Raw genomic sequence first — 21,397 nt, forward strand, 5'->3', positions numbered from 1 at the left:
TGAAAAGTTTCGTACATATTAAGTGTGCCGATGGCATTAGTGGTATCATCTTGCTGCCATTCAGTGCTGTATACTGAATATGAGAGATAATATTTGCGCAGCTGTGAGCCTCTTTGCAATGCAGATGGGACTGAAGTTAAATGTGGCCTTTTTGTATATGAAGTGCTAACGAGCCCGCGAATAGCTATCGTAGAGTCCAATCTGCAGGCTATGAATACAAACACGAATTTTCGCTAAGGCATGGAATGAAGAATTTGATGACAGATATTTTCAGGGCTGTTAGTGGGCCTTTTATGGACGTGTAAAGTGGGAAGGCAGAATGAAGGCTAAATTTATAAGAGGCTTCTCGCCTCCGCGCGGTAAGCCAAGCCCGAAGCTCACGATTGCTTGTTTGTAGTGATGTGCCGAAGCTGCGCTACAAATGAATGACTCGAAACCAGAAAGACCAGAACAAGAAGGTTATCCATAACTTGGCCTTTTAGGTATGCGAAAACCAGAGCTCTGATGTGCTTGTCTTCAGCATGTAGAATGAGACGACAAATTTTTAGCAAGTACCACACGTGCTAAAGTCGCTGGTGGCCATCGCGATGTGAAGTCGGGCGTTTCTCGAAAGTGGTAGCTGGCCGATGCCGTCATCCGCCTCTTCACACCGAAGAGGTTTTGAAGTGACGAGTGCATGTCTGATGCGAAACGAAGAGCAAGGTATTTATTTTACACATTTACAGGAGTTGAATAGCCCACTTTCGAGGTTTCGAGACTATAGAGGTTTCTTTATTTTAATGCAATGACCTTCTCTGGGTTCCTAGACGGGGGATACCTGGTGACGTAATGCAAGGTCAATGAGAGGGACCGTATATTTTTCGTATAGGACACCGCCTACTAAGGCACACGCACTCTTCCCGACCTAGCCTTCGAAGTGGAACAGGCATGCAGTGTGGCATCACGTACGCCGTCATAGTGTGCGAGGTGAAGACGAGCAGAATCAAGGCGCTGGCTATCTCTATCGGAGCTAATTCTGTAGACGTACACCCAAGAAAGCGAAAGGGAGCATGACCGCCATGGTAGCTTAAATGATAAGCGCTTAATGCGGAAGCTGTGGGTTGGGCTCCCACCGGCGACAAGTTGTATTCTCGTCCACTTCCATTTATTTTTTCCCATATTACTTCCACATTTCAGTTAAACGTAACTGTTACTTTCCAAATGCTTTCTCTGGCTTCATTGTTCTTGTTCATATGGTTGTTGATAACGAAAAATCGAGGCCTTCGGATCCCCTTTTCGCTCGCCGTTCAAGTGTGCGAGGTGGAGAGGGTAACATCTGACGACAGGTAAAAACAACAATGGGAGAAATTTCTACTCAGACTTCACTTTATGAAAGAAGCAACCATGTGTATGAGAGAGAGAGAGAGAGAGAGAGCGAGAGAGAGAGAGAGAGAGAGAGAGAGAGAGAGAGAGAGAGAGAGAGAGAGAGAGAGAGAGAGAGAGAGAGAGAGAGAGAGAGAGAGAGAGAGAGAGAGAGAGAGAGCGCAAGGACAGCAAAAGGCAGGGAGGTCAACCATACGATCACCCAGTTTGCTACCCTACACTGGGGAGGGGGGAAAGGGGAATAGACAGAGAAAAGGAGGGAGAGAGAAGCACTGAGTGCGTGTTTGTGCTTGACTTATAGGAGCTCCTAATGGGGGCTGTGATGGGCAATAAATGTAATGTGGGTCTGAGGCCTTCTAGTACGTTGCTGTTCAGGGCAGCGAGAATAGCGCTCTTCTGCTAAATAACCAACGGAAGGGAGATAGGACAATCTTCTAACTCACCGTATTTTTGTGACTGGCCGTACATACGACTACACATAAGTTTGGTCATATACACGAAGTGGACAGCATCATAGTATACGGGCCGATAACAGGTAGTTTCCAAGCGACATGGTGGGTTGAGCGTCAGATATGTTGGTCTACGACACGCCATAGGTAAATAAACGACGATAATTAATTAATTGATTGATTGATCCTCATGACACTGCAACAAAGACCAATTCAGCCTTCGCGATAGTCTACAAAGAGTTCAAAAGCTTACTTATAACTAGCAAGTAAAATGCAGACTAGAAAACGATGCGGCAAACTGACGCATGTGCACAGACAGCTTGGAAGGAGGAGGGGTAGTGTTGGTTGCTGCAGGCCACTGAGTTTCCTACAGTAATTCCTAGAGGGAACTCTGGCGCTGCAATCGTTCAGCCACCATGGGCATCATGGGAAGTGCACGGATTTGTCTGATATTCGTGCTTGTGGATTCAACCGTTCATGTGGCTTTATATGCCTTCATTGTCGTAAATTTCAGATCAATCTATACTGTTAAAAGTGCAGAAGACGCTGCGAACAAGCGCAGTCGCTACTAATTGCAACAGTTCAGCTTGTCGAGGTGACCAAAACGAAACGTGCCAAGCGTCTCAAGGCACTGGCTTGCCCGCGACAGATTCATAAGGGCGTTTTATATGTCCCTTGTCAATGCATTTGTCCGTGGCTTAATGGTTTGGATATTGGACTTTGTGCGCTAGAGATTCTGTGCTAGAATCCTGACGTCGGATAATTTTAATATGTTTCTCTAATTATTTATTACGCATAACTTTTTTGAAAATGACGAGCTTACAAAGTCATGAAGCCGTTTGAAGCCAGAGGGGCAACGTTTAAGCAAATCCGTGTACTTCCCAAAATTTCCATGCTGGCTTAACCTTACACTTTCCTACATTGCAGCTCCCGTAGACACTAACGCCATAGGTGCCTCTAGTAATTAATATATGAAACTCTATGCTGCAGGCGGACGTATCCTGCAAAATCTGCCGGTGATTTTTCCGCCTGTGTGTCACTTTTCGAAATCGGTAGGGTCTGGATGGATCCCATCACAATGCACTTGATTTGACAACATAACAACACCTGGTAAAACAAGGAAACACTAATGCTTACGCCGAATTCAAACCGTGGCCCAACATGCCCACCGCCCTGCTCGCCCTGCTATTCCACACACACGGCTCACGCTGATTACAGACTGATTACAGGTGATTACAACTGACTACAGACTACATGCATAACGGCACTGCGTCACGTTCACCAACTCAGAGTTTCAGCGTTCCATTACGACTGCGACGTGATGCACGCCAACAGCCAATGCCGGTGTTGCACGAGTACAAAAAAAAAAAAGTAGCAAATGAGTGAACTTGCTGTGCGAGTGCTCTCGCGGCCCGACCGCTCAACCCACGCCTCGAAGCACGACGGCTCGAATTCGGTGTTTGTCTGGTTCGGGTAACTATTTGCCGTACGTTTCAAGGTGCATCGCGGTACCCCCTTCGAGGACTCTCCGGCGCGGGCGGGATAGCCGGTTCCGCTCGTGTTCCCCGAGGCGGATGTGCTCCGCGAGTTTCTCTTTTGTTGCGTTCCGGGCGGTTCGCGCGCGTTCGGATTGCTGAGCACCGCGGGCGATGGCTCTCACGCGCTGCTGCGCAAGTAGCGGAACGCCGCACGAGTGCTGCTGCTCGGTCCGAGTGCGGCGACCATGCGTCCGGGCCGGGACTGCCGCGTTCGGGCGTGCAGCCAGTCCGCGCCGTCCGCCGGAGGGGCCCGTCCGCGCCGCAACACGGTGAGCACGGTCGCTCGCGTGGGCGCACCACGTGCGTCCACGTGGGTGCCTTCCTTTTAGCGCCGCGCTCCTTTTTTTGCCTGCTAGACCTACTCGAGAGTGCGTTCCCGTAAGCTACGCGTTGTGTGCACGCATACGTGGACGCCAGACCTACTATAGGAGCATACGTTCGAACGTGAGCTATATAGCCGCAGACGACTCGACCGCGTAGTCGTGTGTCCAAATACGCTTGCATTTGTAACAACTGTGGTTCAATTGAGACTTCAAATCGTACGCATGGTACTACTGCATGCTCAGAAACCGGTTGCGCAGCGTTTACACGCTCAAATTACAATGTAGCTAATTACTCAGAACAGGAGTCCTGATCAGTTATTTGCTGTTTGCGTATCAGTTGATGCTGATGGATACATGTTTATGCCACTCTTATAGTGAGTATCTCTGTCACATAGTGATGATCGTCATCATTCTTGTGGCCATTTGCTGTCTTCAGCGTAGTGTGTTCAGTGTACGTTCCTGGCAGGAGCGCTTTCCTGGCACAACGCATCACGAAGCGAAAAAAAGAAAAGAAGAAAATGTGATGACCGTTTTTGTTCTTGTGTGACCAAATTAACATCGAACGCTGTAACATTTAGAGGAATTTGAAGCGTCCGTTAGCGACTGCTAGTATATTTGCGAAAGAGTTAAGCGTGCGTAATACGCTAACGATCCTCTGTCGTACAAGTTCACAGAATGGCTCAGCGAAGGGGCATTGCAAGATAGAGGGAACGCGAAAGTGGGTCGAGATTTGGGTAACTGGTGCACGCCTTAACGGTTTTTAGTGAAACTTATGGCCACTTACTCTCCACGTATATACCATCTGCATGCAGCCAACGCCTGCGCTCGGATCAATGAGATGGAACCAAGTGCTTTATAAATGCATGGTTTGTTACCGCACGAACATAGCGCGTAACCGTGCAGTGATGAGCAGACGCGCAGACTAATTTATTTTATCATTCACAGTGGCCAAAGTTGTGATTTGTCGTTCGTCACGCTTGTAGATGCGGGGTTAAAAAATAATTTACGTATCGCGCGCATACGTAAAGCGCAGTTCTTATTTTTTGTTCGCTGCGGCAATTGCTGTGACGCAAACACTGTATTTCACCGCATATCTCTTGGGGCTGACTTTCTCTACGCACTTTGCTGCTCGCCGCACTGTGAGACGGTATCCTTTGGCACCCAGTGCTGCAAATTAGCATGCTGCAAAAAAAAAGAAAAAAGAAAATCGCCATTTTGTAAGCACTCTTTTTTGCTGATGCGTTGCCGCACCAGCTGACCTCGTTGGCAGAGCGGCAACGAAAGGGGGTTGCGTTCGTGACCTTGTCGGATGTTACGCTGTTACTCCTGTGACGGGGGCGGCAGCAGTGCGGGCTCCTATCGGCGCAGGCTCTATAGGAGCCTATATACGTCGGTATCATAATAATAATTCAAACGAGATATGTCAGAAGCATGCCCTGCAGCAGAAATACGCGGATTCATGGTCAACGTCGACGTGGTCGAGAAAAGCACCAGGTAACGGAGATGCAAACGCACAGCGTTCGATAAGAACTGACACTGAGCTGTCAGTTTTCGCCTTCTCACTGACCACATTACGCGGCAGTTTCTCGACCGCGAACTTATACCCACAAATTCCTACCGAGTTTTAATTCAGCTTCTATTGATATTTCTCCCACGACTGTATTGTGTTTAAGCTTTTAGGAAATTTTCCTACGTAGTTTCGTAAACAGACTGACTCACCGTGTGTCAATTAAAAATCCTTTTTTTTTTGTCAACTGAACGCCCATTGAGTCAAAGGACGCTTGCAGGTAAGCCTCACTTTAAAAAAAAGAGTGACACTTGCTCTATTCAGGGAGAAACGGCGATATGTCGTATGTTCGACATAAATAGGAGTAATTTACCTAATGTCACTAAAGCTCGAGAAAAAAATTCGGCAGCACTTATTTTCAGATTTACATTACGGGCCTGCCCTGGGTCACAATATCACTTTTAAATACAAACACATTCTATACAGAACATACAGGAGGCACATTCATATTCAAACACTGCTCGCGCTACCTACACCCAAGACCTTTCAACCGACATATATAGCCCTGGGTGTTTCGGCGTATACAATGTAGTACCAGCGTCTTTCTTCTACGCAATCGAACAATAAATCTCGACAGCATGTTTCTTGTAATCTAGTGCAATTCACGCGCAGCACACGATCCTGTTAATATCAAACCTCATTATAGCGAATGCCTTTCGATCAGCGACTATAATTCGAATTTATTTCGATTGCCACATTTTGTGAGTGTTCAATAACTGGCCAATTAAATATGTATCGACTGTAGCTCAATTTACACTGTCTTAATTTTAGTCAATCATAAACGTGTATTGACTGTGAGTCAATTGACGCTTTCGTTAACCATAGTCAATTAAAGGTGTATGGAGTGTGACTGAGTTGACAGTTTCTTAACTTTAGTCAATTAAATTTCTACCAAGTGTACTAATTAGAAATTGGTGGTGAATTGATTTTACGCAGACTCAAAAATAACTCTATAGGCAATCAATTGAAACTCAAAGTACAAGTATATTTTAAGGGTTAGTTCTACTCGCTCGATTCTCTCAAAAATCACTATAGTTCTAAACGTTCATTCATTCATTCATTCATTCATTCATTCATTCATTCATTCATTCATTCATTCATTCATTCATTCATTCATTCATTCATTCATTCATTCATTCATTCGTTCGTTCATTTTGTAAGGCCGGGCAGCGCTTTCGAAACATTACTGCACATAGAAGTTGGGGAAAAACATGGAGATGAAGAAACAAAGATGAAAGAAATCCAGCACTGGTTTTATAAACTTCGTGTAACGTGCAGCGAGAACAGCAGGGTTTTAGCTGAGCGTTTACGGGCCTCTCTGTATCCTTACAATTTGCACACAGCTGCCCAGCGGGGACGCCAGTGTACCATGCGCACAACGCTCCTGCCGGCCGTGGGAGGTAAAATGGTACGCCCCATCTCCACAGCCCGGGACGGTTGAGCGGAGCGTGACTTTGACTTCTTTGACGTTTGACTTTCGCTTCCTTGGTGTTTTGCAGCCAAGCTTACTAAAATTCATATCAACTGAATTCTCCGAGCGCCTGAGCGCCTGAAATGGGAGTGGAGCGAACCGTAAAGCAATGCTCTGCTAAAACTGTCTAACATATGTTTTTATCGCAATTCACAGCGTATGATTGTGGAAGTGAAGCGGGTATCAACTTTCTTTCCCTTCAGAATCAGGCGGATGAATTCCACTACAATCTGTTTGAAAGTGAGCTGTCATTAATTACGAGTGTTCTCACCACGTGAGAACCATATCATTAAGAGAGAGGAAGAGAAGTGACAAGAAAAATGTAGGAAGGTTAAGCAGGCTGAGCCCGGTTGGCTACCCTGCATAAGGGAAGGGAATCTGTAGCACATGACGTAGTGCAAATGAATTATTATTATTATTATTATTATTATTATTATTATTATTATTATTATTATTATTATTATTATTATTATTATTATTATTATTATTATTATTATTATTATTATTATTATTATTATATTCGGTGGCGGTACTACACCTATTCTCAATACAATAATTTTATACAGAACAAATTGTGCTCGTTGTTAAATTTCCTAGCTTTCAACTCCGTTCAGCAACATAATTTAACTGAGCGCTGTCGTGGTAATGTTTTAGATTTGTACCTGTCGATTGAGCAGAATGTAACAGTGTTGCGCTCTGTCGTTTCCCTTGTTGGTCCTGCCAAGTATCACCCCCCGCTTAATATCCGCGCGCTTGTGGGACTTACGCCATAACGGTTGAAGTAGTGTCAGTAACTTCCCCCGCTTTGCTTTCAAATCTGGTGACTACGTTGGTCTATTTTCTTTACAGATGAATGGTCTCTCGTGACTAGTATATGCGACGTCAATGAATACGTCCATCGGTTCACTGAGATCGTTCTTATTGGTACGCATGACTACATTCCCCAGTACAAGCCGAAGCGATGTAAATTTCCCTATTGGTTCTCCGCGGAACTTAGAACTGCTCTAAAGCGCAAAGAGCGTGCCCACAGAAAAGCCAAAAGTCCTGAGCCTAACAAATGGATAGGAGAATTCCGCCTATTGCGGCCCTTCTGTAATCACCTGTACAAACAAGATCACAAGTCTCACGTTGAGTCATCGGAGAAGAGACACTTTCGTATGTGCTCCAGAAAACGAGGAGATCCTATTCGTCTGCTTCACTCCTGTGGTGGAGAAGTGCGAGCAGTCGCTGATGTTTTCGCTGTCCATTTCTCATTTATACAAGGTGTCCCAACTATCATGAACCTAGATTTAAAAATATTCAAATACCACGTCGCTGGACAGAACAAAGGTAATGTTGTTTGCCGTCGCTTGTAGATACTCAGACTATATATTCCCCGCGAATTCTTTCTTTATTCTTTATTCATCAATTACCCCGCAGCGCCCAAAGGTGTTACAGCAGGGGGATTACAACATGGAATAAAGTACATCTTCATTCGCACAACGCACTTGCTTTTCAGTCAGCCTATTCCACTGTTTAATTGTTCGAACAAAAAATGAATTGGCATACATGTTCGTCTTGGCAGGCTACTCGATGATTTTGCAACTATGATCAGTTCGTTTTGATATGTAATAAGGTTTCTGTAGGTAAATTTCCCCATTAATTCCAATTTTATTATAGTAAATCGAATATAGAAATTTTAATTTCAGTTTATTGCGGCGGGCAGAAAGAGATTCCCATCCTAGCTTAGCCCTTATTGCAGTGCATCTCTCCCTCCTTCCGTACCGGCCCAATACGAACCTGGAAGCACGGTTTTGTATTTTTTCTAGAGCGGCAATGAAGGTTACCTCGTGGGAGTCCCACACAACACAGCCGTGTTGCTGAATATACGCGTGAAAGAAGCCCGCGTGTATTCGCGGGCTTCTTTCACGCTTGGAAAAACACTTTTATCAGAGCTTTTATTTAGCAAGTTGTGAGGGGAAGGGGAACAGTTATCATATTTGCCTATGCCTCCACCCTGTTGTCAGATAAAACGTCGCACGCAACAGCCGCATCACATGAGGGATGAACTTTGCGCTGATGCTCACTCTCTTGTATGCGTAATCATGCGAACGACAATTAAAATTTGGAGTCGGATATCTTAGAGCACAGACACGCTAGCATAATTATTTCAACTGACACTGCGTAGGAACACTACTGCCTCGAACTTTTCAGTACAAGCATGCCTACTCACTGCACTCAACAAATAGTTAATTATTCAAGTTTTGTTAACTGGCCTGCTGACAGCGATAATTATAATCTCGCTTTGTGTCCCCCTGGCCACATAACTTATTCGAACAGGTGGTCTTCGCGTGCCTCCCAGTGCCTAATTTTAAGAAAACCATAAAGCTTAATTTTGAACACCCGGTATACTGACATTGTGCGATTTTGTGTACCGTGACGCACCTTGGATGAAAACTGTCGATATATGCAAATGTCATGAAATGAAACGGCTTTGGAAAGAACACGACCTACGCGCACGTCTCGTGCTGTATATAACAGAACTTTATTCCCCCAAGAGGTTTATCCGAATTCTTGTAAAGCACAAACCACACATGTATCTGTATAGCGCTCGTATATTAAAAAGAAAGCGAGCACATTAAGATCTTCTCAGAATGTGAAATTTTGTGGTGAGATGATGCAGAAAGTTGGCACTGTTCAATTTCCCGTCGTTCCATGTTCTTGGACGATGACAGCACGTGGCCCCTGAGAGCATCCACGGCCCTGCTCATCATGACAGGTACGAGTTGTGACGCAAGGTAAAAGTCGCATTGCGTGAAACGATCGTCAGCGGCTTATCGCGCAGTTTTTCAGACAGTGTGATCTCAGGCGAACTGATACATGCGCACATTTTAGAATCGCAATATTTTTGCAGAGTAAATATAGATAATTGCAACCTGTATACGTTTTGAGTTTCATAGACGAGCCTCAACCCTCTCGCGTTGTTGTCGCTGTGCAGCGCCAACAGAGGGAACACAAGAAGAGAAGCATGTGTGTGTGTCTGCTTGGCAGACGGCGCCAAGTATTGAAGACAGGGTGACATATGAATATTGAGCGTACAGAGATGTGGGGGGAGCGATGGAAGAAATTATGCACATCCACGCACATGTTGGAATATATGGGAGGCAAAACTTTAGTGAAGCGGTTAACTTTCGAGCTGATTCCTCTGCCTCCAAATGCTAGAAACAAGAGCATGGCGCAGTATGCTGTCTCAAAGTTTGAATAAAAACGCGCTATCTCACTCTCGCTTTCTTTAACGATATTTAGCAGACGCTGGTAACTATACACGATTGGTATTTCTTTTTTGCACATTTCAAATTATTTTTTTTTCTTTGCTCCTGGCCGCCCCTTGGAAAGCTCCTTTAGAGTGATTAGGGATTCTATAAGAAATCTCGAAGGCTCAGACCTTTTTTTCCCCCATCTCTGTATTCAAATAATATATACTGGCAGTCCACCCATTTCTTTCTGCGAATAGTTTACGTGCATTGTAGTTTATTAGCCGGCTACACTGTGATACAGCGTAAAGTCGCGGCCTCGGAAATTTAGTTATTCGTGACACTCCGCTGTCCTAAACTAGCATATAGCCTTTATTTTCAGCGCCTGAGCAATAAGAGCGGATTTAGACTAGCTGTGTCATCGAAACCTCAATAGAAAAAAAAGAAGAAAAAAACCTCAAGCAGTTAACAGGAACACGCCATTTTGTTGACGCTTTTGTATGTATAGTACGTATAGCAGTGTCTGCTTTTTTCATGTCTGCTTTTTCATGGCTTGCCTTCAAAATTAAATGAAAACGAAAGCGTAATCATTCCATCAATCTATGGGAGGGTCCGTGCGAAGTCGGAGCAAAATCAGTAACTCTTATGTTGAATATTCGTGACGAATTTTGTGAAGGTGAACGTGACGGTGTGCGAGAGCTTGTATTTTATCTTGAAGTTGAGGGTAAAAGCGAGAGAAAGCTAATGAACTTTGAGGAGTGAGGGTGAGGACAAGGCTCCAACTTTGGCGGTAAGGCAGGAAAACCGAAAAACGAGGGCGCTCTGGTCGACATGCCCCTTTCCGCGTAAGAAACTATCCGCTCTGTGCCCAGCCTCGTTTCGCTTCGACGACCGCAGGTGTACGTGTATTGTTCTGTGCTCCATTAAAAGTGTTGTATATCATTGCACTAGTGGATTCTGCCATGCGAAGTTAAGCCGGGCTAGATGCTACTAAGCCACACCACCACGCTTTCTTTTCTCAATGAGCCGCCATTGTTCTTCGGCTGGGGACAACAAGGAAAAATGGCACGTCGCCGGTATGGCTGTGGCTAAAGCAGAAAGCACATAGGAGTCATTGAAAACCACGTGATCTGACGGAGCACGCGTCGGAAAGATGGCTGCTCTGCCTACTGTGAACTGTAAAACCTGTTGGGAGTTTGTCAGAATCTTGCTAGTTTTTATTGTTGGTGCAACTATAATTGTGTACACGTCGGTGGCGACCAAGCAATTCGTGACGCGGCGCAGTGGCTCAGTTGATACATGGTGTTCTGCTGCTCGGCAAATGATAGCAGATTCGATTCCCGGCCATGGCGGTTGGATTATACCATGGAGGCGGAATGCGATTGCGTTTGTGTAGTCAGATATCGGTGCATATTGAAAGAAACATATTTTCCTTTTTTTTTTCTTAAGCAGGAGAGACGTAGTACGACGCAGTGTCCGAAACGCCTCCGACAAATAGTGCTGGAAACTTTACGGATACGGTTTCCGGCAACACATATCGCACGACGAATCACATGCGGAATCCTACCGTGTGTCTCCTTCTTTGAGCTGCCAGTCAAATAAAACATTTATGCAATTAATCGAGCTGCGGAAACAAAAAATAATAATAATAAGTAAGCCTGCATCTGCGCGACACAAATGCTGCCTACATTCAAAAGGAACTAATAAAAAGTAACAAAGATCTCAAGGCATGATACACCTGAATAATACGATTCGTTCGAAAATACAAATAACACAAAGGATGACAGACAAGAACATGGTGACGTGATGTGATGAGCGAACAAGAAATCTCTCAGGTTCGAGCCAAATTATTGCACAAAGGGACTTGGAGTAGTTGCGCTATAGAGCGCAACTACTCAAGCTAAGGGTTGGCTATGTGAACGTGTGCGAACGTTTATACAGACAAGGACGTGCGGCCAGTCCATCGTGTACGTCTTGTGGTTGCTGCGAGACACTTCAGCGGCTGATATTGGAGTGTCCCGCTTTCACTGCGCAGCGCACGTCGCTAGTGAGTGGCTATCATCTCCGTGGCCTGCAGTGTACGACACTCGACGAATTTTCGTGCCCCATCTGTCGTGCGTCTCGACGCGATCAGGCTCATCGCGCTCTGCTTACTTTTCTAGAATTAACTAACTTAGGTTCACGTTTGTAACTCAGATACTATTTCTTCTACTTAACAGTCCTTAGTATAGCGTGACCTGCAGTGACTGGCTCTACCGTGCGTGACCTGTACTGTGTGTGTTCTGTTTTATTCTTTTAGATTTGTTATTTGGCTCTTTTTTTCCTCTTGCCTCCCCACCTTCCTATCTTCTATTTCTTTGTTTCTGTCTCCTCCTGCTTTTTGAAAAGTAGGCAGGCGTTGTGCCCCTTCCGGTGGCCAGTTGCTAGCCTGCTCCTCGATTTCTCTTTCTTGCCATGTGTATACGTTTTCGAATCAAATAATAATAATAATACGTCGCCCTCGTGAATAGAATTACCTTGTCGCCTCTTTGGCACCAGGGCGAAGCTACCCTTGTTCAACTACTATTGACCATCACCCACTTAAGCGACACACGCCCCAGAGATATGCAAACTTTTTATCTACGACCTTGTAGTCGAATCGCTGCCACAGATGACATCTCAATTTGAGCCGGCAGCTGTGCTGGGCATCGGTATTACTCGTCTCCAATAGCATCAAAACCTTAAGAAGGCGGGATCGCTCACGTGTACGTGGCTTTGGAGACAACTTGCTGAAGTCCTAGCGCGAAAATGCGTTTTAGTCACATTCACGCGAGAATCTGTGGCGTCCAACATCATGTCTATCAACGGTCGAAAGACTTCTTATAAGGCAAACCAACTTTTTGCTCGTCATCGTCGATCGCGACCTATCCTGCAGCATTCAATTTGCTCAAATGAGAAAAAAAAATGCAGTTTCGCCCATAATACCGAAGCAGTAGCGCGATAGCTTGGGTGCCATTATATGTGCGCAGTAAGTCTAGCACTCTTTCGTCTGGTACCGGTCGGAATAAAAATTCCTAACTGCGCGCGAGCAATCTGGTTTCGAAAAGGAGAACACTTTCTTCAATATCGACTCTACATAGTCCACGTCGTCATTGCAGAGAAGACGCCACCCGGTGACAGAAAAGTGGACAGACACGGCCTTCTTTTTTCCTTCTCTTTCCCATCGTGCCTATCGGTTCTTACGGCTGGCTTTGATTAAATTGGTTCAATGCGATGCCTGTTTATAGGTAGATCAGTTGCAGAGTGTGGGGCCCACGATTCATAGTTGTCCAGCGTACATTATTATTATTATTATTATTATTATTATTATTATTATTATTATTATTATTATTATTATTATTATTATTATTATTATTATTATTATTATTATTATTATTATTTGTTGTTGTTGTTGTTGTTGTTGCTGTTGTTGTTGTTGTTGTTGTTGTTGTTGTTGTTGTTGTTGTTGTTGTTGTTCTTGCTGTTGTTGCATCGGCAGGAACGCAATATTATGCCCAGTAAGTCTTGCAGTAGGTCTCGCGCGGTATCGGCTGGAGTACACATAACATATGTGCGGCGGAACAATCGTTCGTGGATAAGAAGAAAACTTCACTCATTGTGGCGGAGGCGTTCCCGGCAGCAAAGTGGAGAGACACGGCTATTTATTCTTTCTTTTTCCTATCCTGCCTTTCGCACCTTGCCGCTGGTTTCATTCAAGTTGTTTTACTTCGGTACTCACTTATACAGTATAAAGCTACAGAGTGAGGCGTCAACCGATCACAGCAGCTAGCGGCGTGACCGCACTCTCCAGACGCAGTATTCTTCTCTGCTGCAGCATCAGCGCAGTGGCTGAGAGGTAAAACGTCCCACTACCACTTTGTGGGACCGCACTTCGAACCCAGTCCTAGTATCTAGCAGTTACGAGCACACGGACACTCCTGGCACGTCATCGGCGTCGCCACCGGCATACCGTCGCTCTGTCACACGGTATACCGCCACAGAGCGACATATACCACGGCATGCGGGATTAAAGTCTCCAGAGACGCGCAGTGCGTTTGGCCGAAAAAGCGACGAAGCCAAGTGGACTCACCGTGTCACTCCGCTCAATCGGCTCTGCCCGAGTTAGGGCAGCGTTCTCACTTCCACTGCTGGCATGCATGAGCACACACATTAACGATTAGCCCCTGCGCCAGCGCGAAGACCACGCACTGCATTTTCCAGTGCTGTCGTATACTCACAGTGCCTCGCTTATATAAGGTTTCATGCCCGCTACTCAACCACGCTTTGCAGTGATTCAGGCACTACATACATCTTGATATGCCCGTCATTCGAAAGTCGACATGCCGTAAGCCGCTATACTAGTGTCGCTCATACATTGATCGTGTGCACGTATACAAAGAAGCTCCTTGCTACTGCAAAGAGCTTGGCGGGCGCGATGGTCAACCCATCTAGATTAGTTTCTGTCAAGTTAAAGTTATCTAGCACCGTGACGTCGATGGGATAGAATTTGCAGCTCTCAGATGGGCTGTTGGATACATCGCTCAACAATCACTTATGCGGTGGGCCATTGTGATTCTAGGTATTCGTTCCAGGCTTACAGGTGTTCGTTTCTATTAACAGCACGCAGGGTTACCATTCCACAGGAAGTACGCTGAGTTGCTGTGTGTCTGGCCCTAGCCGAGCGACCGACACATCGAAATGCCAGTCGCCGAGGGCATCGCAACTGCATTCGGTGAGTTCTCTCGGCCCCTCTTTACTGCTCGAAGGTCGACCGCACGCCGCACATACTTCCGTACTAATCATTTTGATGTAACACGTGGGCGTGTGTACATGCGCCCGTAAACAATCAGAATTCTTTGGAAACCTAAGCGTATACCTACTACGAGTTAAAGTGATGAATGTGTAGTGCAGTCTTGTTTTCATCAAGTTCAGGCTGCATTTCTCATTTCCGAGCATCATGCCTAGCTGGAAGGTCGCGAATTTGATTTCTCTCTCTCGGAACCCGTGGTCCGTATGCTGTCACTCACTGGTGTACGTACATGTGTGTGTGCGTGCATCCTTGTGTGCGAATGCTGAGAGGGACAGTTGTAGAGAGCCGCAAATGTGCTTATGAGATCTGAAATCTGTCAAAGTGTGCGCAAACGTGGATGAGGTCTTTACATGTCGCGTAAACAACAACAACAACAACAACAACAACAACAACAACAACAACAACAACAACAACAACAACAACAACAACAACAACAACAACAACAACAACAACAATAATAATAATAATAATAATAATAATAATAATAATAATAATGAAGAAGTAGAAGAAATTAGAAAAAGGTGTAGAGATCATTATATGAAGGCCCTGCGTCCCGCTATTTCTGCCTGTCTCTTTTCCAGCGTCCATCTTCTACGTCGAAAGCCCCTGCCCATGAACGTATACATGGCTGGATGTCTGACTTTCCGGGAGGCGCCCCGTCTCTTTAGTACGCGCGCACGCCTCAGGTGTGTCGCGAGTCTTTTCATTTAGATGCCGCCAGCCCTGCGAGCACCGCGACGGTCCTTGAACCGTTTCATTGTGTCTTCTTTTGTGCGGTGCCGTCATTCGCGACTCTTTCGTCGTTCCCTCGGTGCGCAAAGGGATCGCCGCCGGACAGAGCAGATGTCACCACTGGGCAGAATTCCTTTGACGCGGCGACATTCAACGCACAAGCAACCGGCTCGGCGACTGCCCTCCGCGTGACGCCGCTTCAAGTGCCGTCGGGTTCATGCGCGTTTCATCCCGCGCTTTTCGCGCACCGCCTTATACAACGCTATATCCATCTCACCCTCTCTTTTTCCTTCTCTCTCTGTGTGGTTGTCTTTTCTTTAGCAGAAAATGAAATGGCACGGAAAGCCTATAGCCAGCGTATTTCTTTCTTTCTTTGCCTCATCGGATGGCAGCTTGTTTTCTGTTGGGTTCGTCGAAGCAGTTGTTCGCTTTTGCAGTTTGCACTGGCCTGCATCTATCGTTAATACCCTCTTAATTTTTTTTCCTTCTCTTGTTCGGCTGAAACGCGGCGTTGAAGAGACGCTGCTTTCACGCTCCCCGTGATTCCGGTTTAGCGCGCGTACTTGCTGAGTGCATTTCTCCGCGGCCGACATTCCTGACTCAGCCAACTCGACCGGCCCCCCTTCGCGGAATTGAGCGCTCCTTTAGGAAGCTCGTGCCACCCAAGGAGTTCACCCGGCACAAATTGGGTGCGTTAATTTACGGTCAGATGTTTAGCTACAGCGACATGGGTCATTGCGACATGTACTGCTTTTGGTTGCTTGTGCCTTGAAGGGGCGGAGAAAATTGTTTGCGAGTGTGCGTGAACCTTTTTTTTTTTGCACACTACAGTTCTTTAAGGCTATTAGCACACTGGGTCAAAGAAAATGGGGTCTTATGGGTGAAAATCGGAGAGGTCGGTTTGAAACAAAATTCTGGCCAGCTACTCTTTATCGGGGAGAGGGAGTGACAGTAAAATGAGAAAAAGGGAATCGTGTTGTTGATGAATGATGAGGGCGATAATGGTGGCTTGAATGAACATCAACTGTGAAGTCCATTCAAAGCCTAAAGTTGAGAGAACTGTGTCGCAGGAATTTGTTGATAGCTTTTGAAATACCTCGCCGAAGACGAGGGTGTGGTTAAGGTCCAAGAGAACATTTTTCGGACAAAGGTGAATTTTTGAAATTCGACAAATGATCTTCCACTGACAGTATTGCCACTGCACATCGCGGGCCAATCCACAACACGTGTTCTGAAGCCTCAGCCTGAGACTTAAAACACGTCTCTCAAGTATACACTACACTCCTCGCAGTACGGGCTGTCTGCATGCGTGGTGGATAAGATGCAGGTTAGCGTCAAGTAAACGCTAGTTTTTGTCGCAACCTGTGCAGCAAACTTGCCTGGCTCTCTTGATGGTGGGCGGCAACCTGAGTCTCGCATGTCTGAGTCAAGTCCGTAGAAACAGCAATGGCGGTGACTCGGCTGCGCCCAGTATGTCCCGGTATTTTCGCACGTTAAGGTATAGATTACAGAGCATTTGCGTCTTGCTGAGAAAATGGCACTGACAATTCAATTGCATTGTTTCGGGTCATCTTTGCCTCACCGTCGACGAGCTCATTTCCGTTTCAGTCACAGTGCTCTGGTGACCATTCAAATGTGATACGATAGCCAGTTCTCAGTGCGAAATCGTGTAATTTTGCCGCTTCTTAATTGAGGATTGAGGCAGTAGTGTTTTTGTTTAAGGGTAAAATCAGTTACTCGTGGCGGTAGCTTCCCGTCGCAAAGTACATTCCAGATCTTAGATGGTTCCGTCGATATGAAACAGACTGCAAGATTACATGTCTGGTGCCGTTGATGCAGTTTGGTGTTCGAGATGAACGCGCTTGCGGATAATCGAATCCGGCATTACAAATGTCGCCGTGGGAGTAGTTTTTGACACCGACCCGTCATTACAAACATGCACAGAAGCGGCATATTCTGCAGATACAGTATATGTGACAGGGTGAGTGGCTTTAAGAACATCTGAGAACATACGCGATTTCTTTATAGTTGCCAGAATGTAGAGATGCACCATATGTCTTGACAAAGCCCATACTCGCTTCTTTCTTAAGGTAAAGCACTACGGGTAAAGCACAGGTGTAAGCAAATTAAATAAAGTTTTAATACAGAAGTATTAAAAGAATGTTTAAGCGTAAACAAGAGTGTATGCAATGAAAAATGAGAAAAACAACTACAAGGTTATCACGAGAGGACAGGTAGGTAGCATGCGCTGAATTGTTATTCCAGGCAACATATAATGTCAGATAAATAATTTCAAAAGGTCAGTTGTACCGCGGAACAAGGATATTTTTCCTGAATCTGAAAAACGTGAATCCTTTTCACGTACGCATTAATTGCACGCGTCGGGTCGAAGCCTACCAAGCAAAAGTACCCATTACTTGACAAAGTAATACCCTTCGCATAGCTCGTCCACGCTGCGAAGTGAGACATAGGTACTGATTTCTTTTTGCTGCTAACCCTTCACCACCCCCACCACCCGCGTAGGGTACGTAGCAAACCGATTTGTTTTTTTTCTAGTTCACTTCCCTGCCTTTTCTAGGTTTCTCCCTCCCTCCCTCCCTCCCTCCCTCCCTCCCTCCCTCCCTCCCTCCCTCCCTCCCTCCCTCCCTCCCTCCCTCCCTCTCTCTTTGATGCAATTAGTACTGAAGTTTAAAGGCACCGGCAGTCGTACGATAAGTATGATACGAAATGGAAAGTAGTAATTAAGCATCCCACAAATTAAAGGTCTGTGTAGTGGACATAGACTGACACATAAACATTTCTCAAAAGCCATCACGCACAAAAGAAAGGAAGCACAGTGGGACGTGCTTTTTCCACACTGTTGTATATGGGAAGTTCTTTCCTCTGGTCAAAAATACGAGATGCAGAACATCTGAAGAAGCAAATTATTGTTATCTACGACTGAGGCAAAGTGAATGAGTACCGTGCCATGTGGCATTTTCGTAATCTAGAAGATGTTCGGGCTCGGAGGTAAAAATTTTCGGTAGCTTCGGCCCGTATCCACAAATCAGATCGCGAGTTGGAGAGGTTCTTAAGGACAAGCTCCAGCCAACTGTGATGATCAGCGAAGGCAGCTGGCCAGTCAAAAGCTGCTTTTGCAAACAAAAATATTTGCAAATTCGGCCCCTGGCTCACACATGAATTACTGACGGTGACGTTGAGTTTATGGTGGAAGCACGTAAACTGCACGTTCATGTGTTGTCAAAGTGCACATGCCGTATAAAGGGCATCATAGTCTAAATGGCAGAAATTCAGCAAGCCGAGTTCGTAACCAACTTTCTTTTTTGTCGTTTCCGGAAAGGTTACTAAGAGATATATGACAGGGAAAAGAAGCTTCGGGTAATAAATGTGAGGTCACAACAACACCAGAATTTTTCTAGATAGCTGTAAGGTACATATATCTATAGTGGCACTAAAGGCTGCTTTTGAATAGCAAAATAGGGCGAACAATTTACCTGTGGAAAATGTCGTCATATCATTTGAGGCCGTTTATGCTCTTTGTTATGTGCCATGGATTTCTACTTGGATTATACGGTTTTAACGGGACGAAAAGGTTCATCGGAAGTTTTGCACATTGCTGTATTTTAGTGCAGCAACTTTCGCTTCATTATTGCTTCAGATCCTTCGAGTTGATCACAGGGAAACCGCAACAGAAAACGCCGCAGGTGCCTCAATTTATGTATTAGAAGGGGAACACACATCCTCGAACTCTTACATACTGACGTTTATCTTACCAGAGGTATTCTCTTGATGCACTCTGCTCACAACATTGAGCTGGCATGACCTAAAACACACCGTGCTGAAATATTCGGCCGTGCATCATGGCGTTGAATCTGGTTCCCGGATCGTTCCTCCGCAAGCCCCGATAACTCGGCCAGCCTCAGATATTGGGGCAGACTATGGGAAACGACAGATTGTGATCGGCCTTTGTTCAAACACATCGCGCGCTCCTATACCACAGGAGGCACGAGATTCGCACGACGGTCTTCGAGCGGAGCGCACGAAGGATCGTGACGGTGGAGCACCTGCCCGCCGTCTGATCACGAGTTCCGACGCCAGGTGCACCAGTCTGGAGCATGGCGGCGCAGTATATGCAGTGCGCGCGCAGGGGGTCCACTATAGGCTCTATTCGGCACGCCCCCCCCCCCTTTTTTTTTTCTTATTATCGCTCTGCCCTTGCTCGCCTACGTCCACGACGCAACTGCATGCAGCGGCTTGGCACCACGGCTTCCCACTCGGAGGCAGGCAGGACGAGATGCTGTGCGCTAAATTGCACAGTATGACTTACTATATTGACAGTGGCCATAGAAATGCACCAGAGTGCCAAAACATGTGCCCAGAGCTACGGGCCAGCGACTGGTTCAAATTGATCGCGTCCGTGCAGGCAAGGGGCGTAATGAGTTACTATATCAGGGGAACTCGAGTACAAAAAAGAGCGCCAGCTCTGAGTTAGTGTTTTGTCGTCCTTTTCTCAGTCAGCCGTGAAATCTAACGAGCTAGACCAAAGAAATCTTGTGTTATTGAACATACTTCGAGCCCGTAATCTGGAGTGACCCACCAGTTGCTTTGTAATTTAATGCCTGAGGACACTCGAAGGGCGATTCACCCTCTCGTCCCTCACGTCATAGTAAAGTGACTCCGTATAGCATGCAGTTTCATGTAGTGATCAATATGACGGAGTGAACCTACAATTAGCGAGAAAAAACAATATTAGTAATAGTTGCACATTTTTTTAATGACCTATGCGGCCACTGGCAATTTATAGGCTGACAGTGAAATACGAGGCTCTAATTATTATGTACAGTGATATTAACGTATTAGTTCCCTTTACAGTGCAGCCCTTTACTACAGTGCAGCCGACTGTTCGCTATAGGCCAAAGCACAGTCGAGGCCATTAAGGAACACACTGCCTCGAAATTGGCTTGGCGCACCTCGCATGAGTGACTCCGGCTCAGATGAGAAAAAAAAAGAAGAAAAAAAAAGCACCGAAGTTTTGAGCAATGATAAAAAGCAATCATATTCAGAATTCTCATATTTATCCGCGAACTGACGCCCTGATAACTCTGCTATGCACGAACGGTTCCTGATCGATGTGCTCGGTCGAACGTCCTTAATATGCAAGTCTCCCGAGGGCGTCGCTCGTTCGCCTATGCCAAGTAATTTAACGCGCGAGAGGCGCCAATAATGTCAAGTGTAATTCGCAAACACGTGAACGACGGCACTATTAATTTAAGAGTCAAAAAGATAACACTCCTAAACAGCAGCATAGACTGAAAGTAAAGGTCACCACCATCGTCCTATTTATCTTCACTGCAGGACGAAGGAGCCTTTTTGAGCGATCTCCAGTTACCTATATATGTCTTTTGCCAGCTGACACCCATCTATACGCTCGCAAAATTCCATAATCTCATCGCACTCCCTAAGCCTCTGCCGCCCTCAAACGCATTTCCGCTCACTCGACGCCCCATTTTCTAACTCTATAATAGCCCGCCGGTTATCCACCCGATGCCTTACTTGGCCTTCCCGACTCAAATTTCTTTCTCTGAATGTCAACTAGAATGTCGGCTACCACCATTTGCTTTTCAATCCACATTGCTTTTTTTTCCTGTTTCTTAACGTTACGCTCATCATTTGCGCTCGCTATTAATCATTCTTTTCCATTCCATCGCTCGCTGTGCAGTGCTTTGCTTTGGTTTCTTTCTTTGTTATCCGCCAAGATTCGACTCCACAGAATGCAATATTGCAGAATGAAGTGTTCTCTTCAGCGTCATTGGTAACCTACCGTTTATGATTTGAGAATCGTATACTATATATGTACCAGAGAAGTGGAAGAATGCAGACATTATGCTAATGCA

General features: G+C 45.7%; 1 protein-coding gene across 1 annotated transcript in view; it reads left to right on the plus strand.

The window, feature by feature from the left end:
* Window positions 1-3,572: 3,572 nt before the first annotated feature.
* Window positions 3,573-21,397, plus strand: part of vari (MAGUK p55 subfamily member vari) — a 106,458-nt gene continuing 88,633 nt past the window's right edge. The window contains exons 1-2 of the mRNA XM_070531037.1: window positions 3,573-3,618; window positions 14,582-14,693. Coding sequence (XP_070387138.1) covers window positions 14,660-14,693 — 34 coding nt within the window. The 5' untranslated portion in view covers window positions 3,573-3,618; window positions 14,582-14,659. The remainder of the gene's footprint in view (window positions 3,619-14,581; window positions 14,694-21,397) is intronic.

Source organism: Dermacentor albipictus, chromosome 1 (genome assembly GCF_038994185.2).
Source record: "Dermacentor albipictus isolate Rhodes 1998 colony chromosome 1, USDA_Dalb.pri_finalv2, whole genome shotgun sequence".
NCBI lineage: Eukaryota > Metazoa > Arthropoda > Arachnida > Ixodida > Ixodidae > Dermacentor > Dermacentor albipictus.